This window comes from Chenopodium album, chromosome 26 (assembly GCF_948465745.1).
Source record: "Chenopodium album chromosome 26, dcCheAlbu1.1, whole genome shotgun sequence".
Classification (NCBI taxonomy): domain Eukaryota; kingdom Viridiplantae; phylum Streptophyta; class Magnoliopsida; order Caryophyllales; family Amaranthaceae; genus Chenopodium; species Chenopodium album.
The window spans coordinates 14,645,380-14,669,127 of NC_137859.1; the positions used below are offsets into that span (position 1 = coordinate 14,645,380).

Below are 23,748 nucleotides of genomic sequence, written 5' to 3' on the forward strand. Positions count from 1 at the left end.
ATGTCCAATCACTAGAATATTCATCAAACCATTCACCACTAAGTTGCAAATATGCCACTAGAGAAACCAAAAATGTTTCTTAGTAAAAGAAACCGGGGTGTGCTCGATTGTTGATACTCCCTTTGTGTTTTTTTAAGTATTACAGTTTGATCGTTATATAGTTTTAGGCAATTTAATTGACTTAAATAAAATAAGAGATAAGTGGGGTAATTGGAGTTAGGGCTGTCAAAAGATGACACGACACGATAACCCGACATGAACCCGAAAAAAAATAAGCGGGTTTGGGTCAAGTATTCTCGACCCTTTTACATAATTGGGTCGACACGAACCCGACACGAAATTAAACGGGTTAGGTTTGGGTTGAAATTTTCAACCCAAAACCGACACGTATAACCCAATTATATAAATAGGTTGAACGACAACCTACTAACCCGAACCCGACTCGCTTAACCTATTAATTAAGTAGTAAAAAAAACCAAAAATTTTATTCTAAACTTATAATTTTGTAAATTACCTTGGCACCAAGTATACAAAAAGGTAATTTTTGGCAATTAATTTGGCGGATAAAATAAATTTCAACTTTTGTTAATTAAAATTTGGCTATTAATTTGGGACAATTCTTATGTATAGTTGTGCTGCTAAAGCAACCAACTTTAAATTCCTGTAGTACTTTTGCTAAAATTACTAACTTTAAACTCTTGTAGTATCATTAATGAATTAATGATGTATTTTATATTTTAAAATTGAATATTATAGTTTATTACATACTATATGGGTAAAAGGTTACACGGCTAACCCGTTTAATAAGCGGGTTAGGTTTGGGTCAAGGGTTTTCAACCTGTTAAATAAATGGGTTAGGTTTGGGTCAAGGGTTTTTCAACCCATTTAACATCGACACGAACAGGAACCCGACACGACACGACCCGTTTGACAGCCCTAATTTGGAGTATTAAAAAATTATAAAAGAAAGATAGTGGGGTTAATACTTAATAATTTATTGAAAAGTAATGAATGTGAGAGGAAAGATATAATAAAAACAGTAGTAGTGAGTTTGAGTGGGGACCATGAGAGGAGAGAGATATAATGTTTTAACGTAGCTTTTTGCCAAAATAAGAAGTGTAACACTAATTAAAACACGGCCGAATTTGGTAAGTGTAACACTTAAAAAAACATGGAGAGAGTACTCTTGATTGAGGAGATATTGTTATATACACCCGGGTGTACCGTTTACTCATGAGTATTTTGTTCTTATTTTGATGATTGTTTTTCATTTAATCATCAAATTAAAAGCAAAACCTAATTTTGAGTGAGTTGGGTGTACGGTACACCCAGGTGTATCTAACAAATTTTATGATTGGGAGGATGAGGGTCAAAACCCCTTAACCTATACAGCTATACTACGTCTAATGTTTAACACAATCATACTTTAATTTATTTAATTCTAGCTATTTAGTCTGATCCATTACGGTAACCTAAATTCATTATTTGAGCAATATCAATTAATTAATATCAATACCTATTATTGAAATTGTGACTTAATTTTCAAAATGAAAAGGAAAAAAAGTGTGATATAACAAGTTTATTTAGTCCAAAATTCATTGCTCATCCACAGATCCACAAAATCATCCACCTCCATCACAAAATCATCCTCCACATATTAAAATTCACTTTTTGGATCTATGGGTATACAGTCGATGGGTGACGGTGACCTAGCACTCGTAAAATCTTGGATCCGTCGCTGGCTTTCGCTACCCAATTTGCGGCAATATTGAACAACATTCAATGTCTAACATGTTAGCCTATAGGACTTCCTCCTTCCCTGATTACTTCACATGTGAGCCAAAACTTTTTTGGCCAAATGAAAAGGTTAGCCTATAGGACTTCGTATATGTATCCTCTTACTAATTACTATTAAGGGTAATTGATACTAGCATTTACATACTATAAATAAAAAGTGAACAAGGCAACTGTGTTGATTTTCAACTTTTCCAATTCTTCTCCTATCTTACAAACTGTACATCTTACAAAGCCTGATAACTAAGTTCTTTTGATAGTTCATACTATTTTATGCTGCAACTACAATATTCTGTTTGTATTCCTGTATGGTAAAAATTGCGATTACAATTTCTTGCAATCTAGCTGATGTAATCAGGCATTGAGGCTCTTGTATAACACTGATGATCAACGGATCGAGCTAATCCAAAACTAACAGGCTGCCTGTTGATACTTGGTGACTAAAAACAGTATGTTTATAATTTTATATAGATGAGTTTAGCAAAATCTTTTGGTTGCTGTCTAAACCTATATACTAAAAAAAGCAGTTGCTCTGAATCTGTACATCTTATGCTTCAGTAATCTCTTCACAATATATCTTCCAAAATGATGACTTTTTATATTTCTTCATTGACTCCATGCTGCTAAGATTTCCTTTCAGAAGCTGTAAAACCTGAATAGAAAAGATCAAAGGAATCATACGCGGTAAAGTCCCTCCCAATCATCTGACACTAAGCAAGGATTCACTATGATTTTACTAATGCTAAAAATTCTGTCATTTCCCTAGCTATCTCCTCTCCATCACTCACTCCCTTTCCTTGGGGGTGTATTTGGACTTAGAATCTCGGAAATTTAACAATTTGTTTCGAGCTTATCAAAGACTCAGAAGTACTATAAGACTATAAGTTGACTATTATCTCCGGATAGAGGGAGTAAGTTACAAGCTCAGCATGTGTCTGAGTGCCAACAATGATGCGTATTTGATCACACATTTATACAATTGTACTTAGTTCTCGTAATCATAATTTCTTGTCTTTAACATCACCTTTCCTATTTGCATAATTTGGAGTAAGTTTCAAGCTCATCATGTATCTATGAGTGCCAACCTAACTGCCAACAATGATGCATATATTATTGTACACTGATACAATTGTTCTTAGTTTTGAGCAATTATAATTTCTTGTCTTTAACATCAACTTTCCTCATTGCATCATTTTGCTTTTGTCACTTTTTAAAGTTCTTATTTCCATTTCTAAGTTGATTATGTCATGAAAGTTTCACACTCTGACAATACAACAAATATAAGTACCTGATTCATCTGAGGTCGTCGAATTGAAGAGCGCTGTACACACAAGGCAGCAGCTAAAAGCATAAGCCTCATCTGTTTTGAGTTGATGCGGTTATCAAGAGCAGGATCGATAAGCTCTCTGATGTTATTCTTTCTTAATAAAGGTTTGGCCTAGAACAACAGAACAGCGAATGTAAAGAGCATCAGTTGATCAGTCTATACTTTACTACTATACTAGTGAACTGAAATTCAAGTAAATTACAGGGCTTACCCACAACACAAGGCTTTGCTGTGAGCAATCAAGAGCACGACGACCAGTAATTAGCTCCAACAAGAGCACACCGAATGCAAAAACATCTGTTTTTTCATCAACTATGCCATGCATCATGAATTCAGGTGCAAGATAGCTGTACAGATACATATCAGGAAATAAATTAACTAAACCACATTAGATGGAATCATGCAATAGATGTTAAATTAAATAAACTTTATATAGTTGATACAAACGAACTCAAACAGCTTATTAACTATACCCAAAAGTTCCTTCAAATTTCAGAACAATGTGATGAGTCCATTTATCCGGTAGCCATTTCGCAAGCCCAAAATCACAAATCTGCAACAAAGTCATGCATATTTAGACCAACATAATTCTACCCTGACAAGAAAACACAAAATCACACTCGAATTTGTACCATCTTGGAAACATATACCTGGGGTTCAAAGTCTTTTCTAAGCAAAATATTTGCTGCTTTGATATCTCTATGAATAATTCGCCGTTGACAACCATAATGCAAGTACATTAGTCCCTCAGCAATCCCTAATGCAATCTTATACCTAGCACTCCAATTCAATTTTCCCTTTGAACCTATTATATAAATTATCCTTTAATCAAAACACAAATAATAACACACAATTATTAAACATGTAAAAAACACAATGATTTGTACAAACCATGTAACAATGAAGCTAAACTGCCAAGATGTGAATATTCAAGAACAAGATGCATTCCTCCTTCAACACAATAACCAATCAACTTCGTCGTATTAGGGTGGCTAACATGAGCCATTATCCCTAGTTCGGTTAGAAAATCCGCGATCCTTTCTTCAGGCGTGCCTCGAGCAAGTCTTTTCACAGCAACAACTTGCCCATCACTCAATACTCCTTTATAAACTTCAGCATATCCACCCTTTCCAATGAAATTCTCTACACAATTACAACTAAACATATTTCAAAAACATACTTTTATATGACAATATAACAAACATTAAAAAAAAAAAACATACAATCTAACAAAAAAACTTATATTCAAACTCATTTATTTTACCTTGACTAAAATTTTTGGTTGCCAATTGTAGCTCAAAAAGAGTGAAATTCCTAGAAGGTGAATCAGCATTGCCAAAATAAGACTTGCTTGACATCGAAAACGACGAACTCGAATTCGAATTCTCCCTCATACTATTACTTCTCAACCCTGATAACTTGGGCACATTCAGAGACCCCAATGCAGGTAATTGCTTCTTGGATTTAGACCTTAACAAGTCCATAAAACCGCGAAAACGAGAACCTGTTTTCGGGTTTTTCTGGGTTTCATTTGCATCATTGGATGAATTTGTATCAGATTCTACACTTCGAAAATAGTCCTCTAGAACACCAACAGGAGAATTTGAATCATCCTGCCCTGTTTTTTCCATTTATTGGTTCAACTGAATTCAATAATACCAATGTTTTATCATTAATTTAAGTTGAGGAATACTGAAATACAGATTGAAATTAAAAATATAAAGAACATAGTAGTAAATTTACCTTGGAATGAAACAGATTTTCAATGAAAGTGAGATCAAACCTACTACTTTGAAATTCAATGTGGTGGGGTACTGAAAATTGAAGAAAAGTTAAGATTATTGGTTGAGTAAAATTTAGACAATTTAACCTGAATAAAACAAACAAACTAACAATATATGACAACGTAATAAGTTATTTTGCAAATTTATGCAGGTAAGAAACATTATTCAAATAAACAAAACAAACAAATAAAATGAAAAATTGAAACAATTTTTTTATTAAACCAAAAAAGAGTACAAGAAAAAATGGGAGTGTGTCTTAAACTAAGAGATTGGATTAACATTAAAAACAACCATATACAAACAAGAGAGAATTGATCGAATAAATCGGACGAAGATAGCCACTTAAAAGCAATATAGAGAGGAGAGGTTAACTAGCTTAGTTGGTTAAAAGTCTTAAAACGTGCAGTAATATAATACCGAAAACTTGAGATTGAACCCCGTTCATACTAACATGAAGCGGTAGTAGTGAAAGAATATTCAACTACCAAAATCTAGTTCACCAAACAATATATGAAGAACAAAGACTAAGGATAATAATGTACCTTATTGAAGATGAGTGTTCAAGTAGTTGAACATGATTTTTAAGAGTTGCAATATTAAGCGTAGTGTTAAAGGGGAAATGAATGGTTGGTTGGTTTATATAATGTATAGATTAATATAGTATGATATATAAAGTATTAAGGTAACGGTTTAAGATCTTAAATGAAGCTGGAATTCTAAGTTAATGTGGTGTCAAGTAATCGATTACATCAGTAATTTTCATGAAAGAGAAAAAGGTCCTTCTAAATTATAAAGAAAGATAAAATTTTATAGTTTATGTTAGGAATTATGGAGGGAAATTATTACATAAGACTTGTGTATTATTCAAGATTAATAGCACTCGAGTGGTCTGATTTTGTAAGATATACTAACACGTCCAAGTAACACCCATTATATGGGGAAAAAAAAAAAACACCCATTAATTGGAAAAAAAAAAAATCCCTGTATACATTTTGATAAAGAAACATTAAATTTCATCATTAACTAATGTTAGTGTTCTAACTTCCAACGCTTAGTATTAAGACTGAAATAAAATAAGGAAAATTTGTAAATTACCACCCAAAAAAGGGACCTGTTTTGAAATTACCACCCGTTAAAATTTTTATTTTCAATTACCACCCTTCAAATTAAATAAAAATATTCAGATTACCACATCTTAAGAAGGTAAAATTTTGGGTGAGACGGACTCACCGTGAGTCCGCCGCCACCACGATCTTCGGCAGCCAGCCTACCCCGACCTTAACCCAGAAACTCACACCTCGACACCAACTCACAGACACCCACCTCGTCCTTAACTAGAAATACCCACCCAACTTTGACCTCGGCCTTGACCAGAAACACCCACCCGACTTTGACCTCGACCCTGACCAGAAACACCCACCCGACACTGACCATAATCGCTCACCTCGTCACCCACTTCGACTTGACCCAGAAATGCGTGAATCTTGGTCGGTGAAAATCTAGCTATTTCAATTAAGGTGGGTGGTGGTTGCAGTTAAGGTAGGGTGATGGGGTGTGGTTTCGGTTTAGTTGGTGCAAGGTTGTGTAGAGAGAAAATATTGTAGTCATGGAAGAAGAAGGAGGTTATTGGTGAAGGAGAAAGTATTGTCAGGTATTAGATTAATATTAATTGGTTTAATATTTGTCAGGATTTAGAAAATTTTAATCAGAAATAAGATTATTTTTATCAGGATTATCATAAACAAAATAAAGATGTTACTCAGGAATAAGACTATTTTAGTCAGGAATAAGATAATTTTTATCATCGGGTTTCCAGACTAGCGCCTTTTTGTTATTGAGCCCGGTCTCACGTGAGTCCGTTCTACGCAAAACCTTCTCTTTTAAGAAATTCCGGTGGAATTTCCGTTTGAGGGCCCCACCTAACGGTTAGTAACAGCTACTTTGACTCTTTTTACTCTCCCCCTCCCCGATTTTTTTGTTTAGAACTTCAATTCACAATTTGTTCCCCTATATCAACCAAATTTTCTCAAATTCACCTGTTAGTGTTTGAAAAATTTATCCTCACAAGTGCAGACACTCAATTCACAACCAAAGTATTAATCCACTTGTTCTTAATTTAGGGTTTTTTGCCAACAATAATTGGGGTAAATGGTTATATTTAGGAATTAGGGTTCTTGGGGCAATGAATTGGGTATTTTTTTACAATTAGGGTTCTTGGGGCAATTGAATTGGGCAAGTACAGTACAACATTCAATTTGCTGAAAAAACAAAAGTTAGGGTTTTGATTTAAAACTTTAGGGGTAATTGCAAATTTGATAGAAAATTAAAGGAAGAAAAAGGGAAAAGATTGATGATGTTTGAGCAATTAATTGAAGGAATTGATGAGGGAAGTTCAACAGTGAGAGGGTTAGGTCGAGGGGAAGGAAGAAAAAAAAGGAGGGAAGTTAATAAGGTGGGGCCTTCAAACGAAAATTCCAGCGGATTTTTTAAAAAGGTGGTAATCTGGATTTTTTTAATTTAAGAGTGGTAATTTAAAATAAAATTTTTAACGGGTGGTAATTTCAAAACAGATCCCTTTTTGGGTGGTAATTTACAAATTAATCATAAAATAAAGTTAGTTAAATATTTCCTGTAAAGAAAAAAGTTAGTTAAATATTTACAAGATTGGTGTTACAGCAACTCCAATGGTTGTAGCTAGGGACTTACTTGCAATATTAAATAATCCATAGCTATTAGCTTGACCATTGGAGCTGCAAAATGTAATTAGCTTAGCTAAGCAATTTGCTTGGAGGAAAACTTACCAAAAAAATAAAAAAATAGAATCAATAAAATTAAAATATAAAAAGTTAATTAAAGAGGTGAAATTCATTTAAATTGTAAGCTAATAGCTAGCCATTGGAGTTCAAAGTAGTTACAATGACAATAGGTTAAAAGCTTATGTAGCATGTCAAGCTAATTGTCAAATTTGATTGCCATTGGAGTTGCTCTTACTAGCTTGCAAATATTAAACCTCTTAAGCTAATAGCTATACGATTGTTGCACATGTTGTTGATTAGCTTTGGCAAGCAAATTAGCTTTGTAGAGCTAATTAGCTTGGTAAATATTTAATAGATAAAAATTATTTTAAATTTAAAAATAAATTAATTTTAACCATTGGAGCAACAAATAGCTAGAATTGTTGTAGCTTAAAAAGATGATGTGGCATAACAAGCTATTATATGAATTTGCCAACCATTGTAGTTGCTCTAACTTAACCATAAAATTTATCAACGTAAATTAAGGAGGCGTGTTCCATTTAAATAATAAGCTATTAGCTAGCCATTAGAACTAAAATGACAATTAGCTTAAAAGCTTATGTGGCATGACAAACTAATACCGATTACAGAATAGAATTTATTGTACTTGAGAAATAAGCCAAGTGATGAACTTAAATCTCAAATTAGTTTGGGCTTAATTGAGTCACTCACTAGTCACTTTGATCTCAGCTCCATTAGTTTGGGCCAGTCCAATGATTTTACCTTGATCTAAAATTGTAAACGTAATAACGTATATCCTAAAATATTCCCCAACCATTACAGGCAGATTGACATCGTACAAATAACACGGCTCTACTATAATACACATAAATCTTGTATTTATGTGTAGCAAAGTCAGTGTAACCATCAAACACGCTAAAATCTGTCAGAAAAATGGCTGATGTTGAGAAAATTCAACAGCCATTGATAAAGCCTAAGGAAATCACCTCTTCTGATGGCAGAAATCAGGACAAAAATGGTGGAGGTCATCCTTGGATGGTCTACTTTAGCACTTTTGTTGCTGTTTGTGGCTCTTATGAGTTTGGAGCTTGTGTAAGTTAAAACTGTACACGATGTTTGTCGGAGATAAAATCTTGGTTCATGTAGCGGACCCCATTTTAATTAAGGTTTATAATGAATTGATTTTTGCAGGCAGGTTATTCATCTCCTACTCAGTCTGCCATTACTGCAGAACTTGGTCTTTCTACTGCTGAGGTTTGCGCAATTTCTACTTCTTTTTTGTTTAATTTATGTTTATATTTATGACTTGGGAGTTTGCAATTTTTGCTAGCAATTTTGGGTTTTAATTAAATTATTTTAATTGTAGGAGGTATATTTACATGATTGACAATAAGTTAAGCTGTTGTATTATGTTCTTCTTGGTGTTGATTGATGAGTTTGTTAGAGTCGGATCGAAAAATGATGATTAGAATTGTTTAGGATTTTGATAAGAACAAAACTGCATAGAAATTGACTGGAGAAAGAACTATCAAGGTTTAATGAATGTAAATTTCTGTTTTGGTACTTCTGATGTCTAAGATTGAAAATCTTTTAGTTGTTCTTTTTTCTTGTTAAATTTGTTTTTATTTTGTTCCATTATTTTCATTTCAAAAGCCAATGATGATTTGCATTGTAGTGGTCACCATAGTAGGACTTCACCCTTGCACATGAGTTAAGATACCCCAGTAAAGGCCAATGATATTTCGCATTGTAGTGGACATCATTATAGGAAAACATTGTTATTGACCTGTGCACACTTTGCATTTTAGTGGATGCCTATGCTAGCTATAAATGAAAAATTCTTTGGACATTTTTTTAGCAATCAACAAGATTAACTTGAATTTTCCGGTTTTTTATTTGTTCTCCAATTCTATAATTCATTGTTCATTTTCTTGCAGTTTTCACTTTTCGGTTCTATATTGACTTTTGGTGCGATGATTGGAGCTATCACGAGTGGACCAATTGCAGATTTTATTGGGAGGAAATGGGTATGAAGTAATATAAATTCGATTAACTTATTAGAGTTGAACTATATGAACTAAGAACTTCCATCTATTCATTTGAACTCTTGTGAACTGGGAATTTTTTGCAGGCAATGAGAGTGTATTCTGCTTTCTGTGTGGGAGGGTGGCTTTCCATCTATTTTGCCAAGGTTCAACTTCAAAGCTTGTTATTCTCTCTAATCCTAAGTATATTTACTATCAGAAAAATAACTTACCAATAATGTTTTTTAAATAAATCAGGGTTCTTTAGCATTGGATGTAGGAAGACTATCAGGAGGATACGGAATGGGTGCCTTCTCCTATGTGGTATGTATGTTTTGGAGCTATGTCATCGTATAGAAAGTTGCTGTTCGACATATACTTGTTTTCAGATATATATTAATGTTCTAGTCACCATGACATGAAAATATAATAGGTACCTGTTTACATTGCGGAAATAGCACCTGTAAATCTCAGAGGAGCACTCACAACCTTAAACCAGGTACTTTTGTACCTTAGCAAATGAAAATGTGCAATTCTGTCATTTCCAACTATTCAAGATTCATTGGATTATCTGATTACATGTATATGTATTTTCTATGTAAAATTTTTAATATCTACATTTATACAAAGTTTGCATGAATTGCATCTACTCACATTTCCTCCCATTACAGGTCATGATCTGTACTGGAGTCTCAGTGGCTTTTATAGTAGGCATAGTATTACCGTGGAGAGCTTTAGCATTAACCGGTAAAGATTTAGGGGAAAACATAGAGGCGATAGAGCATATTGCTGAGTTTGGTTAGTAGAGACTCATTTGGATAATGTAATGCAGGAATTATCCCATGTGCTGTTCTGCTTTCGGGATTATTTTTCATTCCAGAATCTCCTAGATGGTTGGTAAGAATACAAAAGCACATTAAATTTTGGGTATAAAATGCAATTGGAATAAGAATATCGATTCTAAGTAATTACAGGCAAAAATAGGAGCTAAAAAGGAGTTTGTAGCTGCACTTCAGAAACTCCGTGGCAAAGATGCAGATATAACCCATGAGGCTGATGAGATTCAAGTACGATATGCTCAACAACACTTTATTACTTTGGCTATAATAATGCTAACTTGCTAAGCATTAAATTGACAGACTCATATTTGCATATTATGTCTTTTAATTGATAGAATTACATACAAGAACTTGAACAACTGCCAAAAGCTAGTATGTTTGACTTGTTTCAAAAGAGGTATCTACGTTCTGTCACGGTAAGACTTCCATCCTTGTTATATTTTGTGAGCTGATAGTTAGTGTCAATTCTGTGAATCCATAAACTAAAAACTGGTTTCAATGTTCTGATGCCAGATAGGAGTTGGATTGATGGTTTTCCAACAGTTTGGGGGAATTAACGGTATCTGCTTCTATGTCAGCAATATTTTTGAGATGGCTGGTAAGCAATTTTTACTTAAAACAATGCAAGCAAGAAGTATTTATATTTACTGAATTGCACAAATCCACCGTCTACCAAAATCTTTCTGATTCATATTTACATATGTGCAGGATTTTCCCCAAGCATTGGTACTATAATATACGCTTTGCTGCAGGTTTGAAATGCACAGTTCATGCTGTTTGTTAGATATTTGTTTGTGTAACTGTTCCAATTATTAGAGAATTTCTACACTACAGGTTGTGGTTACAACTATCGGAGCGACTTTAATCGACAAAGCAGGAAGAAAACCACTGCTTTTGGTAAATATGTTCTGTATTATTTCGCATAGTTTGTTACATTCTCTGATTAACCAGGATCTTATCTCTCTTTTTACAGGTTTCTGCAGTTGGGCTGGTTGCAGGTTGCATATTGACTGCTATCGCATTCTACCTCAAGGTAACTAATGGAAAAAATCAAACAGAACCTGCTTCAATTATTATCTAAGGTGAAATCTCTTGTTTTGTTTTCTTCACGAATCAGGCTCATGAGCTATCAGATAAAGCAGCGTCAGTACTAGCAGTCACTGGCATACTGGTAGAGCATTTAACGGCTTCAAGAAATTTTTTGTAAATTTGTCGTTTAATGTGGATGAGCGGAAGCTAAAGCTGTATGCTATTATCTTAATCTCCATTTAGGTATACATATCAGCCTTTTCAGCAGGCATGGGAGCAGTTCCATGGGTCGTAATGTCAGAGGTGATGGCATACCACAAAAGCTACTACTATTTAATATGCAAATTACAGTCTGTATATCTAAAACTTTGTCTTTTTGGCAGATTTTCCCTATAAATGTGAAAGGAGTAGCAGGTAGCCTGGCAACACTCGTTAACTGGTTCGGTGCTTGGGCGATTTCCTATACGTTTAATTTTTTGATGGAATGGAGTTCTTGTGGTATATTCCTATGCCTAATTTTGGCTATGTTTGAGTTAAATATGTGGTGTTGAAGCTACTACATATCATTTTATGACATGTTTGTGTGATTCTGTATTTCCTTAGGTACCTTCATTCTTTATGCAGCAATCAATGCAGCAGCAATCGTCTTCATTGTCATGGTTGTACCTGAAACAAAAGGAAGAACCCTTGAGGAAATCCAAACGGACATTAATGCTTAAACCAGTGACACCTCATTTTCTTGTGAATCAGACGAATAAAATTCTTTCAAGAGGATAAACAATTATAGCACAAATTTGTCATCCTTGGTTCTTTGGAATAAAAAGAAATTCTTTTTTTTTTTTTTTTTTTTTAAATCTTTATGTCTTATACATTGGCAAGTTTCATACACTTATTATTATTCTTTTTGACATGAAGATTGATCCATAAAAGTGCATATAAACAGGGTGTATCTGTTGTCAAATGTTAGTCCTTTCATTCTCAATTGAGGATTTCACCCATTTTATTAGATGTTATACCAATCATTCACTGATTAGCAATATTTTTTTATTTTTTTATTTAATACTCTAGCAAAGTTACAAGTTTTGTAAGAAATTAAACACAATTTCTCTTTCCACCAAATACTTAACGATGTTCGTTGTATTAAGGAAATTTTATCAAGAACTATCAATTAAAGCGCGTGTTTTGAAAACAACTACCTATTTTTTTTCTTTAAAAGAACAACCATAAAGTTGTATAAAATTTAAGTAGTACTACCACTCTAATAGTTCCAACTAGAATATTCGGTATGTCGGTTCTACTTTTTACCTTTACCTCATAAATTCATCATCTAAATTGACTAAATTATTCTTCACAAAGGTAAAAAGTGATACTAAAATACCGGAGATTCTAGCCAAAATTGTTAAAGTGGTAGTGCTACTTAAACTTTTTACAACTTTGTGGTAGTTTTTTTTTTAAAAAAATTTAATAGGCAGTTGTTTTCAAAACACGTGCTTTAATTGGTAGTTATTAACAAAATTTCCTTGTATCAATAACAAAATCAAAGAGGGAAAAAAAAAAAGTCGAACAATGCAATTGAGTTCTCATTTTATTACAAAGAAAACCATTTTCACGAAGTTTAGTATGGCTACAAGTCCAATATTATACCAACTAAGAGTACATAAATCGACACCATTGAAGCTATAACAACATTATTTTGTCTCATCATCTTTTTTCTTACATTGTTGCAAAAGTGGGTCTATTAGCATTTTAGTATAAAAAGACAGAATTGGACCAACATATCCTATATAACTGACAATAAGACATTTTTGCATGAGTACCATCAACGAAGAGCATATTACCAAAGTGTAGATTGCAATCCAGGGTTTAACATTAATTGTCGTAGCGTAAACTCCTGCCATGAAAGTAAAAAGAGTTGTGTAGAATGAAATTAAGAGTAACAAGATGCTTGTATCCAATAACATCATCGAGTTGCGCTTACTCCCGGCAGCTAGGATCCAAAGAAGACAAAATAAGACCATTGTTGATAGACTCATTGTCAATATGTCAAATACCATAAAAACCTGAAATGCTGCATCATTCACAAGAACTGGAGACCCTTTATCTTTTTTATTTGTGTCTTGGATTGCACCACCTGGTACAGTAAATGCTGCTGTGAACGTTATTGTCATCAACAATGCTGCTATTACACCAATTGTGTTTACATATTCATTCATATCATTTGTTGCGATTCCATACATACTTCGATACCCTATAAAGCTACGATCTTTCCTTAGAATTTTCTCCAACTGCATCGAAAGGAATCAAATTGAGTTATTATTATAGATGAAAGAAGTACACGATAATATGATTTATAGTTAGTAATAACCATAGTACATAATGACTATAATAATTTAGATTCAAACTCATTAGGCGACAATAAATTTAATACCTCTGTTTCTGAAAATTTGACTTAGTATCATGTCGTCAACATAAAATAAGGCCCTATTTACTTTTTAACTAAAAAAAAAATGATATTATGTAAAAATAATTTCAGTTCGGTAAAAATAATTTTAGTTCTATAAAAATAAGTGCAGTTCAATAAAATTAATTTAAGTTCAACAAAAATAATTTCATCAGTAATTGTAAAGAAGAAATATAATAGAGAATCAATAAAAAATAATGTTAATTCAGAATAAATAATTTCAATTCAGTAAAAATAATTTAAGTTTAACAAAAATAATTTTAGTTCACTGAAAATAAGTCTACTTCAACAAAATTAAAGTGAAGTGAACAGGGCCTAACTTTGACAAAAATTTAAGATTTATACAAAAGAAATAAATGACCATGTGAGAGCTTTGCATATAATAAACACTTTTACTTGTTACTTTGTGTAGAATGTAGGGTACTGCAAAAAAAAAAAAAAGAAAAAAAAGGTTTAAGTAGGATTAAGAACATACCCGTACTGGAATCTCTTGTGAGGATATTAATAAATCACTAGGAGTTACACCAGCAATATTCTTTTGTTCAAGAAGTTTCGAGATCATTTCATCATTCTCCATACCTTGAAGAAAATTTATTGCATGGAAGAAGTGTCCACCTTTAACAGCTAGATGCAATGGCGTGTCTCCCTCACAGTTTTTAAAAAACATCTGATTTCCAAAAATTGTATTTCTATGTGCTCTACAGAGATACTGAACACAATATGGTTGATGTTGTATTAATAGGTGCCACATTGTCTGGCCACGTTTTTTATCAGGTAACACTAATGAATCTGGGAAGTACTTGAGTAATTTTGAGATTGTGATCACAATACCAGTTTGAGCCGCCCTTAAAAGAGGTGTTAGACCATTTTCGTCATATGTATAGGCCGCTTCCTCATGTGCCTTCGCCAAAACAGCTATTACACTTTCCACATAATCTGGGTCCCCGTCTAACATAACCAAAAAATAACTATTGTCAAAGGAAGATAGTAATAATTCGATTCATGTTTATAATTTCTCTATTTTCATTTGACGTACTTCAACTAACTAACCAAGAACAAGTTAATTATAGTTAATTATAACAAGAAAATTTTGAAATGGTAGTGTCTCAATTTGAGAAAATTAAGTTAATTATAGACTGCATAATCATCAAAACGTGGCTGTTGTATTTCAAACAACCACTATAAATTGATCCTAATTGAGTAAAACAATATCAAATAAAGATGGTGATACTATTACATCAGCATAATTTATGAAGGGTATACTCACAAATGAATTAATTATTTGTAAAAAAAATACTCGTATAAATATCATAATATTATATGCAATGCAATGTGTATGCGTGCAATAATGGCTTATAATTTAGCTGGTTTTAATAAATTTCTTTGGCTATTATGTGTGTGACAAGGAATGAAATATGCATAAATTGAAAGGCTATGTTCTGTAATTGAGTTTCGGTTAACATAAGTTCAAGTAAGGGAAAATAAATTTGAAAAAAAAATACTCTTTTTCTAATCTCAACTTTACCCAATTCATTTTAAATAAACCCAATTATCGTTTATTCCACAATAATCTCAACTTTCACCTCCGTTTTTCTAAACAATAATCTCAAAAATTAATTACCTTCTAAGAAGTTTTTTTTTTTTTTTTTTTTTTTTTTTTTTTTTTTTTTTTACACAGGTCCAAAAAAATAAAAAAACAAAAAAAAAAAATTGTAAAAAAACAAATTAAAAAAAACCACAACCACCTCTCTTTCCCAACTCTGACTACTAGAAAACCTTCCCCAGCACTCATCCCCTCCTCCCTAGTGCCATCGGAAACCACCTTCTCCCTCGTCCACCACCAACATAACACTGTCCCCAACAACCACCCACTCACCTCTAATCCGCTGCCGCACAACCATAACCCTCACCAAAACCCATTGCCACACCTCCTAAACCACCCCCTTCCTCGACCATAAAGTCGAAAACGACCTCCCCTCCTAAGCCCTTCTCCTGAAATCGAACAAAGCTCCAAACCCTTGCCCTAAAAACCACCTCTATCCCTCAAAACCGCCCATAACTCAAAACACCGATGCGTAGTTTTGGGAGGTGGTTTTAAGGGCAAGGGTTTGGATGAAGTTTCGGCCGATTTCGGGGCTAAGGAGGGGAGGTTTTTTCCGGCTCGGTGGTCAGGGAAAGGGTGGTTTGGGTGGTGTGGTTGTGCGGCTGGGGGTAGGAGGTGGCGGTTGGGAGCTGGAGGAGGTGGCTACATATTTTTTATTTTTTTGTTTTTAAAATTTTTTTTGGATCACTCACAATTTGACACGTGTCCTACAATCTAAAATAAAGGTTGTTGACTTTTGTTAGCCGGTTTGGGATTGTTAGAGGAAAACGAATGTGAAAGTTGGGATTATTATAGAATAATCGATAGTTGGGATCATTTAAGGTAAATTGGGCAAAGTTGGGATTAATAAAGTGTATTTTTACAATATTTTTTTTTTACATTGATCAATTAAAATTAAGAAGCTCAAATTAATTTTTGGGCCAAAACTTATTTAAAAGTTATATTAGGGTTCTGTTATTAGCTTATAATATCAATTTAAAAATAAAATGAGTTTGAAAAATACAAATTTAGATAAAAGCTAATGCTTAGTGACTTACAGTCGACTATTTCAGCTGCGAGATGAAGAGGTGTCTCATTAAGCTTGTTTGTTAATCTAGCAATAGTATCTATTTCAAACTCTAGCAATTTTTCCACCACCTTCTGATCTTGATTTTTAATGAGTAGTGCTTCGTGAAGTAGTGTATTCCCTTCCGAGTTTTGTGCCAACCATGGCAGATCATAATGAGCTCCTTTCGATCTAGCCTCTTCTTTATACCTTTCAAAATACTTGTAACACAGCTCTAATAATTCCAACACAAAACTCAAGTCTGACAACGATAACACGCAATAGTCACCCGACGCCGAGACATAACGAATCAAGTTACTCGGAGAATTTCGCATGAGGATGTGTAGCGGAGTGTCCCCGTTAACGTCTACTTGACCTATAGCCGTGGGAAAGCTTTCAAGAACTTCTTCAATGAAATTAGCAAAGTCATTAGGTATAACAGGTGTTCCGTGGCTTATGTGCATTAATTTATGAAGGACATTCCTCCTCTTGGAATCTCTTGAGAATAGATAATTATTTCCAAAATTATGCAATTTTTCTCTTAAAAAGCTTATATTAGCCCTCTCTATTGCTTCACATACTTCCACTGACATTTGATTTTTCTCTGCGGTTTGCTGCATACCATTTCATAAACGTTATCATTAATAGCATCATAGCATGTAGGTTGTGTATGTTGTTAAATGTCTTGAACCTTAATTTGAGTTTCGATATGTCCATATCTAAAGCTCAAAGTATATAGAATAGAATAAAAAGTACTTCGTAGTACAATATGTAATTCCTGCAGGCGGATGCACGATCCGCATGGTGCATCTGCTGCAATACGCATTGAGTTGTGAATAAAACGCAAATGTTTTGTTTTTAAAAAAACGGAATGTACATCCTATTATTTCATAATGTACATGGCTATAGCAAAGAACATATTGTTCAATTCTTAAGTGCACGAGTTATTTTGAGCTTCAATTTGTTAAAAAAGGAAAAACCATACAGTAATTTCAAATAATTTCAAACTATATAATCTTTTAGAAGTTTTCTCTCTCTAGAAGATTTCTCTCCCCAAAAAAAAAAAAAAAAAAAAAAATACTGAAAATCGCTTCAAATTCATTAAACCCTAAGAAAAAATTTTGAATTTTGAACTTTTTGGTGCAAGATGAAAGACAAAGACAAAAGGTAAGATCAGATTTGATATTCATACTTGTTTATTTTGAGTTCAAGTGTTTGTTTTTTTTTTTTATATAAATTTGGCTGAAAATTGTAATTTTCGATTATATATTTTTTTTTGGGGAATTAATTTGTGATTATGTGATTTTGGTGTTGCAATGAGAAACAATATGAATTCTTGAAGAAAACTTACCAATTATTGCATTTTGAAAAAAGAAATCAAGCAAATAAACAACTTCAGAAAAGTTGTAGTAAATAATACAATGTACATTAAAATACAGTAAAATGTTCCTTTCTATATTTTATATAAACCGTAATGAACATATTATAGAAATATAATGAACATAATATAGTTACAATGTAAACAACATACTATTAAAATGTAATGAACATATACCTAGAGTGAAAAAAACATACTATTAAAATGTAATGAACATATACCTAGAGTGAAAAGAACATGATGTTAAATAATGTTGTTTATCTCCATGTTCTTTGATTGTCAAAATGTACATTATTTGTGACATAATGTTAATAGTTTATTTTATAATGTTCTTTGAATAAAGTCTTTAGATTATAGTGGTTGAATAAAAATAATGTTCATTACGTTATATTATCATGTTCTTTATTATTATTACAAATGTTCTATATATATATATATATATATATATATATATATATATATATATATATATAGAACATAAAGCTGGATGTTTTTTTTTACAAATAAACTATATGTTCATTACAAAACAACTACATGTGATGTTCTTTATAAATTAACTATATGTTCTTTACTGAACAACGAACTATATATTCTTTACTGAACAACGAACTATATGTTCTTTACTGAACAATTAAATATTCATTCCGCCTTTAAAAAAAACGGATGCACGGAGCATCGTGCGTGCATCCGCCTCCACAGAAAAAATTTCACTTCGCAGTAATTGTATAGGCATGGTTTGATAGCTATTAAAAAAAAAATACGATACACATTTTTTTAGTCATAATAAACTAAAATATAGTAGTAATTGTATAGTCATAATGTGAAAACAAAAGATAGAATGAAATAATTTTAGTTTTTGATATAAATGCTTAATAGGCTATGCCAGGTTATTAGCTATGTTTTGATCCAACCTTTCTTTTAGTTCAAAACTTCTCACATGTCAATCCGACTAAGTATATGCGGGTTAAACACTTTGAATATAGAGGGGAAGGGTAAGGGAAATTCCTACCCTTAAAATGCATCAAGCGAGGAATTCTGTTGGGTTAGTGTGGCCTCCATAGCCCAACTCGTTATATATCAAGGTTTCTAGAATATTCTATTATATTGAAAAAATAATGGAGAATTGTGGAATAATCTAGAAAATGTCCAAATTCCATAGCCCAACTCATTATATCTCAAGGTTTTTGATAATTTTTCTACTTATCTTCCTTTTATCTTTCTCCTAATTACTTTATCAATCTTAACATCTTTAATTTGCTTCTGTTGTGCACTCATCAACCCTAACAAATTCAACCCCAAAAGCTCGATCCTTACTAATAGGCCAAACTTTCTTATAGTTATACTTTTATCCACCTGGTCTTATTAGGATTTATGTAATGGTGCTACTAGCTCGACTACAAGGGCTTAACTAAAAGAATTATGTACATCCAAATTCAAGTAAATTAAAAGAGCAATACAAAACTTATTGGTTATGATGGCTCTTACCTCAAACTGTTCTTGAATTAAAGACGCAGCAGAGATTCCATCTTTGTTTCGAATGCTTTGTTTGGCCGAGGAATCCACTAGAACTCGCACCATGTTAAAGTTCAAATGTTTTGCAGCCATATGTAACGGTGTGTTTCCTTCTTTGTCTTGATGATTCCTGAGACCATATACTTCTTTAATACTAAGCAAGTCTTTGCCTTGTTTGTAGCTTGGTATCGTTTTCAAAAGGTGTAAGACGGTCTTGCTTAAACCATCACGCAACTCCGCGGAATGTGGGCAATGCTCAAGTATAAGTCTAATAATGAGTAGATTGTAGGCTGATGTAACTGATGCTGCCCTGTGTAATGGAGTTGCTCCTTTTTCATCACGACGGCAAGCAATAAATCTATCTTTCTCTAATAGAAGCTTTATCATGTCAAGATATGGCGAACTTGCAACCTCTGTCTTCTCGATTGGTACATCTATTGATTCATTATAAAATAGTGAGATATCAAATAAATATACAAATTAGAGGCTAAAAAGATTCCTTCATAATAGGCTTGTTTATAAATTTTATTAAAATACATCGAATAAGCTTCAAGTTATTTTCTAACTGAATTACAAAGTGCTACTACATGGTTGTTTGATTTGAAACAATTTTTTATTTTATTTTTTATTTTTTAAATCCTGTTCTTTTTACTTTAGGAATAATACACTTTAATAATCCCAATTATGGGCGATTTACCTACAATAATCCCAACTATCGTTTATTCTACAATAATCCCAACTATTAGGTCAGTTTTCCTCCACCAGTCCCTAACCGGCGGTCAACAAAAGTAAACAACCTATTATTGTAGGTTGTTTGACACGTGTCAGTGTGTGAGTGGTTCCAAAAAAAATTTAAATAAAAAAAAGTATAAAATAAAAAAAAAGTAAAAAATAAAAAAAAAACCAAAAAAATAAATATGGCAGCCCAACTACCTCCTCCAAAGTGGCAGCCACTCTCTCTCCCACCCATAAACTCACCGGAACCCTAACCACAACCCTCGATCGCCTCGAATTGGCCCACCTGAAAGGTCGTCACAAGCGTGGATTGGGTCTGGAGGTTGAAGATGAGGTCGACGTTGAGATTTCGGTGGGTGTTCGTCAGCGTGGGTGGTCGTGGAATCGTGGGTGTTCGTCAGCGGAGGAGAGAGAAAGAATTTCGTGGGTGTTCTTCGGGTCAATCGGGTGGGGCTGCGCTGCTGCGGTTGGTCGGAGGGGATAGGCGACGGTGGAGGCGGCGGAGCCGCGGTGTAGGGAGAAGAAAAAAGGTAGAGCCGCCATGGTCTTGGGTTTCACGGTGGGTGTAAGGTGGCTGAAGGGAAAAGGGGGTGGCTGGGATAATTTTTGATTTTTTTTTCTTTTTATTTTATTTTTTTGTATATTAAGCCAATCATGTTATGACATGTGTTGTTTTTTTTTTTTTTTAAAAAAAAGTTTACCCTTTTAGCAGGTAACCGGTTTTTGGGACTGGTAGAGGAAACTCAGGGCATAGTTGGGATTATTGTAGAATAAACGATAGTTGGGATTATTGTAGGTAAATCGCCCATAGTTGGGATTATTAAAGTGAATTTTTCCTTTACTTTATGCTTTAATTGGCAATGAAAATTTTGTCGTTTTACATTCCCTTACCTCTAGCTCGAGTTGTTATCTAGGTGTTAAATTTAAACCAGTCTTTGTTTTATTAATGGCGTTTCAATTTCTTACAACAACGTTAAAAGCTTAAGAACTAAAACACGGTTTTTCGAACCAACAGTGTTATATCAGTAAAAAGAGGAAGCCCCAGTTTCTCACTGTGAGAAACGAATTCGTTTCTCATGGGGGCATTTTTGTGAATAAATCAACAACTTTTTCAACTTTATTCAACTGTGGAGCCCACAATATTGAAAAAGTTGTTGATTTATTCACGAAAATGCCATCATGAGAAACAAATTTTGTTTCTCACCATGAAAAACAGGGAATTTCCCCAGTAAAATTTTTGACAATATTGGTTTGAATCTCCCCTACATTAAGAATGCAACGTTGTTAGAAGCATATTAACTAATGAGATACCTAATTTCCTCTTTTCCCCTACATCAATTTCCTCTTTATGGTTTTTAATTGCGCAATTGCAAGGAGATTTCATCCACTCAATAAAATTCATGGGCGGTGACAAAATGCATGATCATTCTCTTGAAATTATGACCGAAAGATGAGAATGAGTGTCAATTAACAAGCTATAAAAGACCAACAAGAGTTGGCTCAAGAGGTAAGCAACTTGATGTCGCTAAGGGAGGTCACGGGTTCAAGCCTCACCGAATGCAAGAAACTCTTGTTGGGAGACTCACCCACCATAAGCCAAGTGTGCTACCCAAGTCGGAACCGAATGTAATCAGACCTAAGCTTTGGTGAACCAGGTGGGCAACCTTAAAAAAAAAACAAGCTATAAAAGCTCATGGGCTACAATTTACAACTTTTAATTTAAAAGGTTTCAATTGATTAAGTGAGTACTTTAAATGATGCATTTGACAAATTTTCCACATCATTATAGTTAATTATTAATGTCTAAAGATCTCAAGTAGGTGACATGGACATATTTTCGCTTATCTAAGCTAGCTGTGTGTGATTATCTTGAAAATTATATATAATCATCAATCATCAATAACTATACTATATAATAAAAGACACACCAACAATGACATGTGTCATCTCCTAGTGTGTCCTTAGTATTTTTATTTTTTTTTATTTTTTTTTATTTTTTTATTTTTTGAAAAAAAATTCAATCATATAATAAATCTTACACAAAAATAATTTCTTATACTTATACGTTAATAACAAAGATAATTACTTAAAATAAAAAAGAGTTGATATCCACACAAATATTTATGACTATAATAGAAAATACTAACATATAAAATATGTGCGATATATTCTAATACATTACATGAAAATATTCGTATTTCTTACCTATTGTTTATCTATAAATTTAGTTGTTTATCTATTGATTATAATTCATAATAAAGAAGTGAGTATGCTTTTACTATCCTTTGAATAATAATAATAACTCCGCTCTTTCGCTTCTCTAAGTGATTAGAATTCATAGCAAATTAAAGTGGTGTGTATAATTTTACTATATACTAAAAGACACGCCAATTATGAAATGTGTCATTTTTTAGTGTGTTCCTTAGTAAAAAAAATCTATTTTGGAAACAAAACTGATACAATACATAAAGTAAAAAATTAGATGTACTATGTCATAAACTCAAGTTAAAAAAAAAAAAAAAACAGATTCTTAACATAATTTGTGACACACTATGCAACAAGAATTTATTTATTTTTAGATTAATTTATCAAATTATGAAGCTTGCCATGAAAGATATATGTTGACTATTAAGAAAAAAATATCAATCAATATACCTATACTAAAGGCGAAACCAGAAATGACACTTGTCATAACCTGGTTAAAAATTTTCCCTCCAAAAGGTTTTATTTTTTTTTCTTTTTTTTTTTTCAAAGCTTCTTAGAGAAGTATTTAGTTTAATACTTACTTTACAATAATATTTCTTTTCTATTTGGCAAGTATTCATTTTTACACATTCAACAAAGATTTATATATTTATTTATTTTATGACGGGAACAAAGTCATATAATACAATAATGTAATATTATCTATAACTTTGTAATGTAATCCATGGTTATTTTTATTAGTCGTGCATGCATTTCTTCCTCTGTTTTCTTTAAAGATTCAAAAAAATTGTAATTACAAAACTTTCATCCTATTTTGCAATTTGATATTATTTTTTATTGTAAAATAATTGTATTAAAAGTATTGAAATTACTGTGCATGGCACGGGATCTAACCTAGTTTCCTATAAGAGAGAGTGAATTAATATGTAAAAAAGAAATCTGTTTACAAGTTAAATACACAGTTTTTAGATATGTATTTTAGTTAATAAGAAGAAAATGATACTCCGTATAAGTTTTTTGGTGAAACCATAAAAATATAGATAATGTCAAATTACCGTGCATGGCACGGTACCTAACCTAGTATTGTAACTATTTATTACAATTATGTCACACGTATACAACGATAAAGAAGTAACATTAAAAGATATATATGTTATTATATGAAAATACGAATTATGGAAATTATGTTAATTTGTGAATATGAAATGGTCAAGTTAGTCAATAGGGCTTTATACCCAAATAAAAAGGGGTGTTAA

At 32.7% G+C, this 23,748-nt stretch overlaps 2 protein-coding genes across 2 annotated transcripts; one reads left to right on the forward strand and one right to left on the reverse strand.

The window, feature by feature from the left end:
- Nucleotides 1-1,983: 1,983 nt before the first annotated feature.
- On the reverse strand, nucleotides 1,984-5,497 carry LOC145617523 (receptor-like cytosolic serine/threonine-protein kinase RBK2). Its single transcript, XM_081672231.1, has 9 exons — nucleotides 5,448-5,497; nucleotides 4,865-4,935; nucleotides 4,386-4,764; nucleotides 4,013-4,264; nucleotides 3,772-3,926; nucleotides 3,595-3,674; nucleotides 3,333-3,468; nucleotides 3,083-3,232; nucleotides 1,984-2,446 (listed from the first exon to the last, which is right to left on the reverse strand). Exons 3-9 carry the CDS (start codon nucleotides 4,750-4,752, stop codon nucleotides 2,342-2,344), a joined length of 1,245 nt encoding a protein of 414 aa, XP_081528357.1. The 5' UTR covers nucleotides 4,753-4,764; nucleotides 4,865-4,935; nucleotides 5,448-5,497; the 3' UTR covers nucleotides 1,984-2,341.
- A 3,011-nt stretch (nucleotides 5,498-8,508) lies between these two features.
- Nucleotides 8,509-12,586, forward strand: LOC145616455 (sugar transporter ERD6-like 7). The gene is made up of 18 exons (XM_081671175.1): nucleotides 8,509-8,753; nucleotides 8,853-8,915; nucleotides 9,599-9,688; nucleotides 9,793-9,852; nucleotides 9,944-10,009; nucleotides 10,119-10,184; nucleotides 10,357-10,432; nucleotides 10,518-10,582; nucleotides 10,660-10,752; nucleotides 10,860-10,940; nucleotides 11,038-11,122; nucleotides 11,233-11,276; nucleotides 11,359-11,421; nucleotides 11,498-11,557; nucleotides 11,642-11,695; nucleotides 11,797-11,856; nucleotides 11,937-12,051; nucleotides 12,157-12,586. Exons 1-18 carry the CDS (start codon nucleotides 8,595-8,597, stop codon nucleotides 12,270-12,272), a joined length of 1,416 nt encoding a protein of 471 aa, XP_081527301.1. The 5' UTR covers nucleotides 8,509-8,594; the 3' UTR covers nucleotides 12,273-12,586.
- Nucleotides 12,587-23,748: the final 11,162 nt, after the last annotated feature.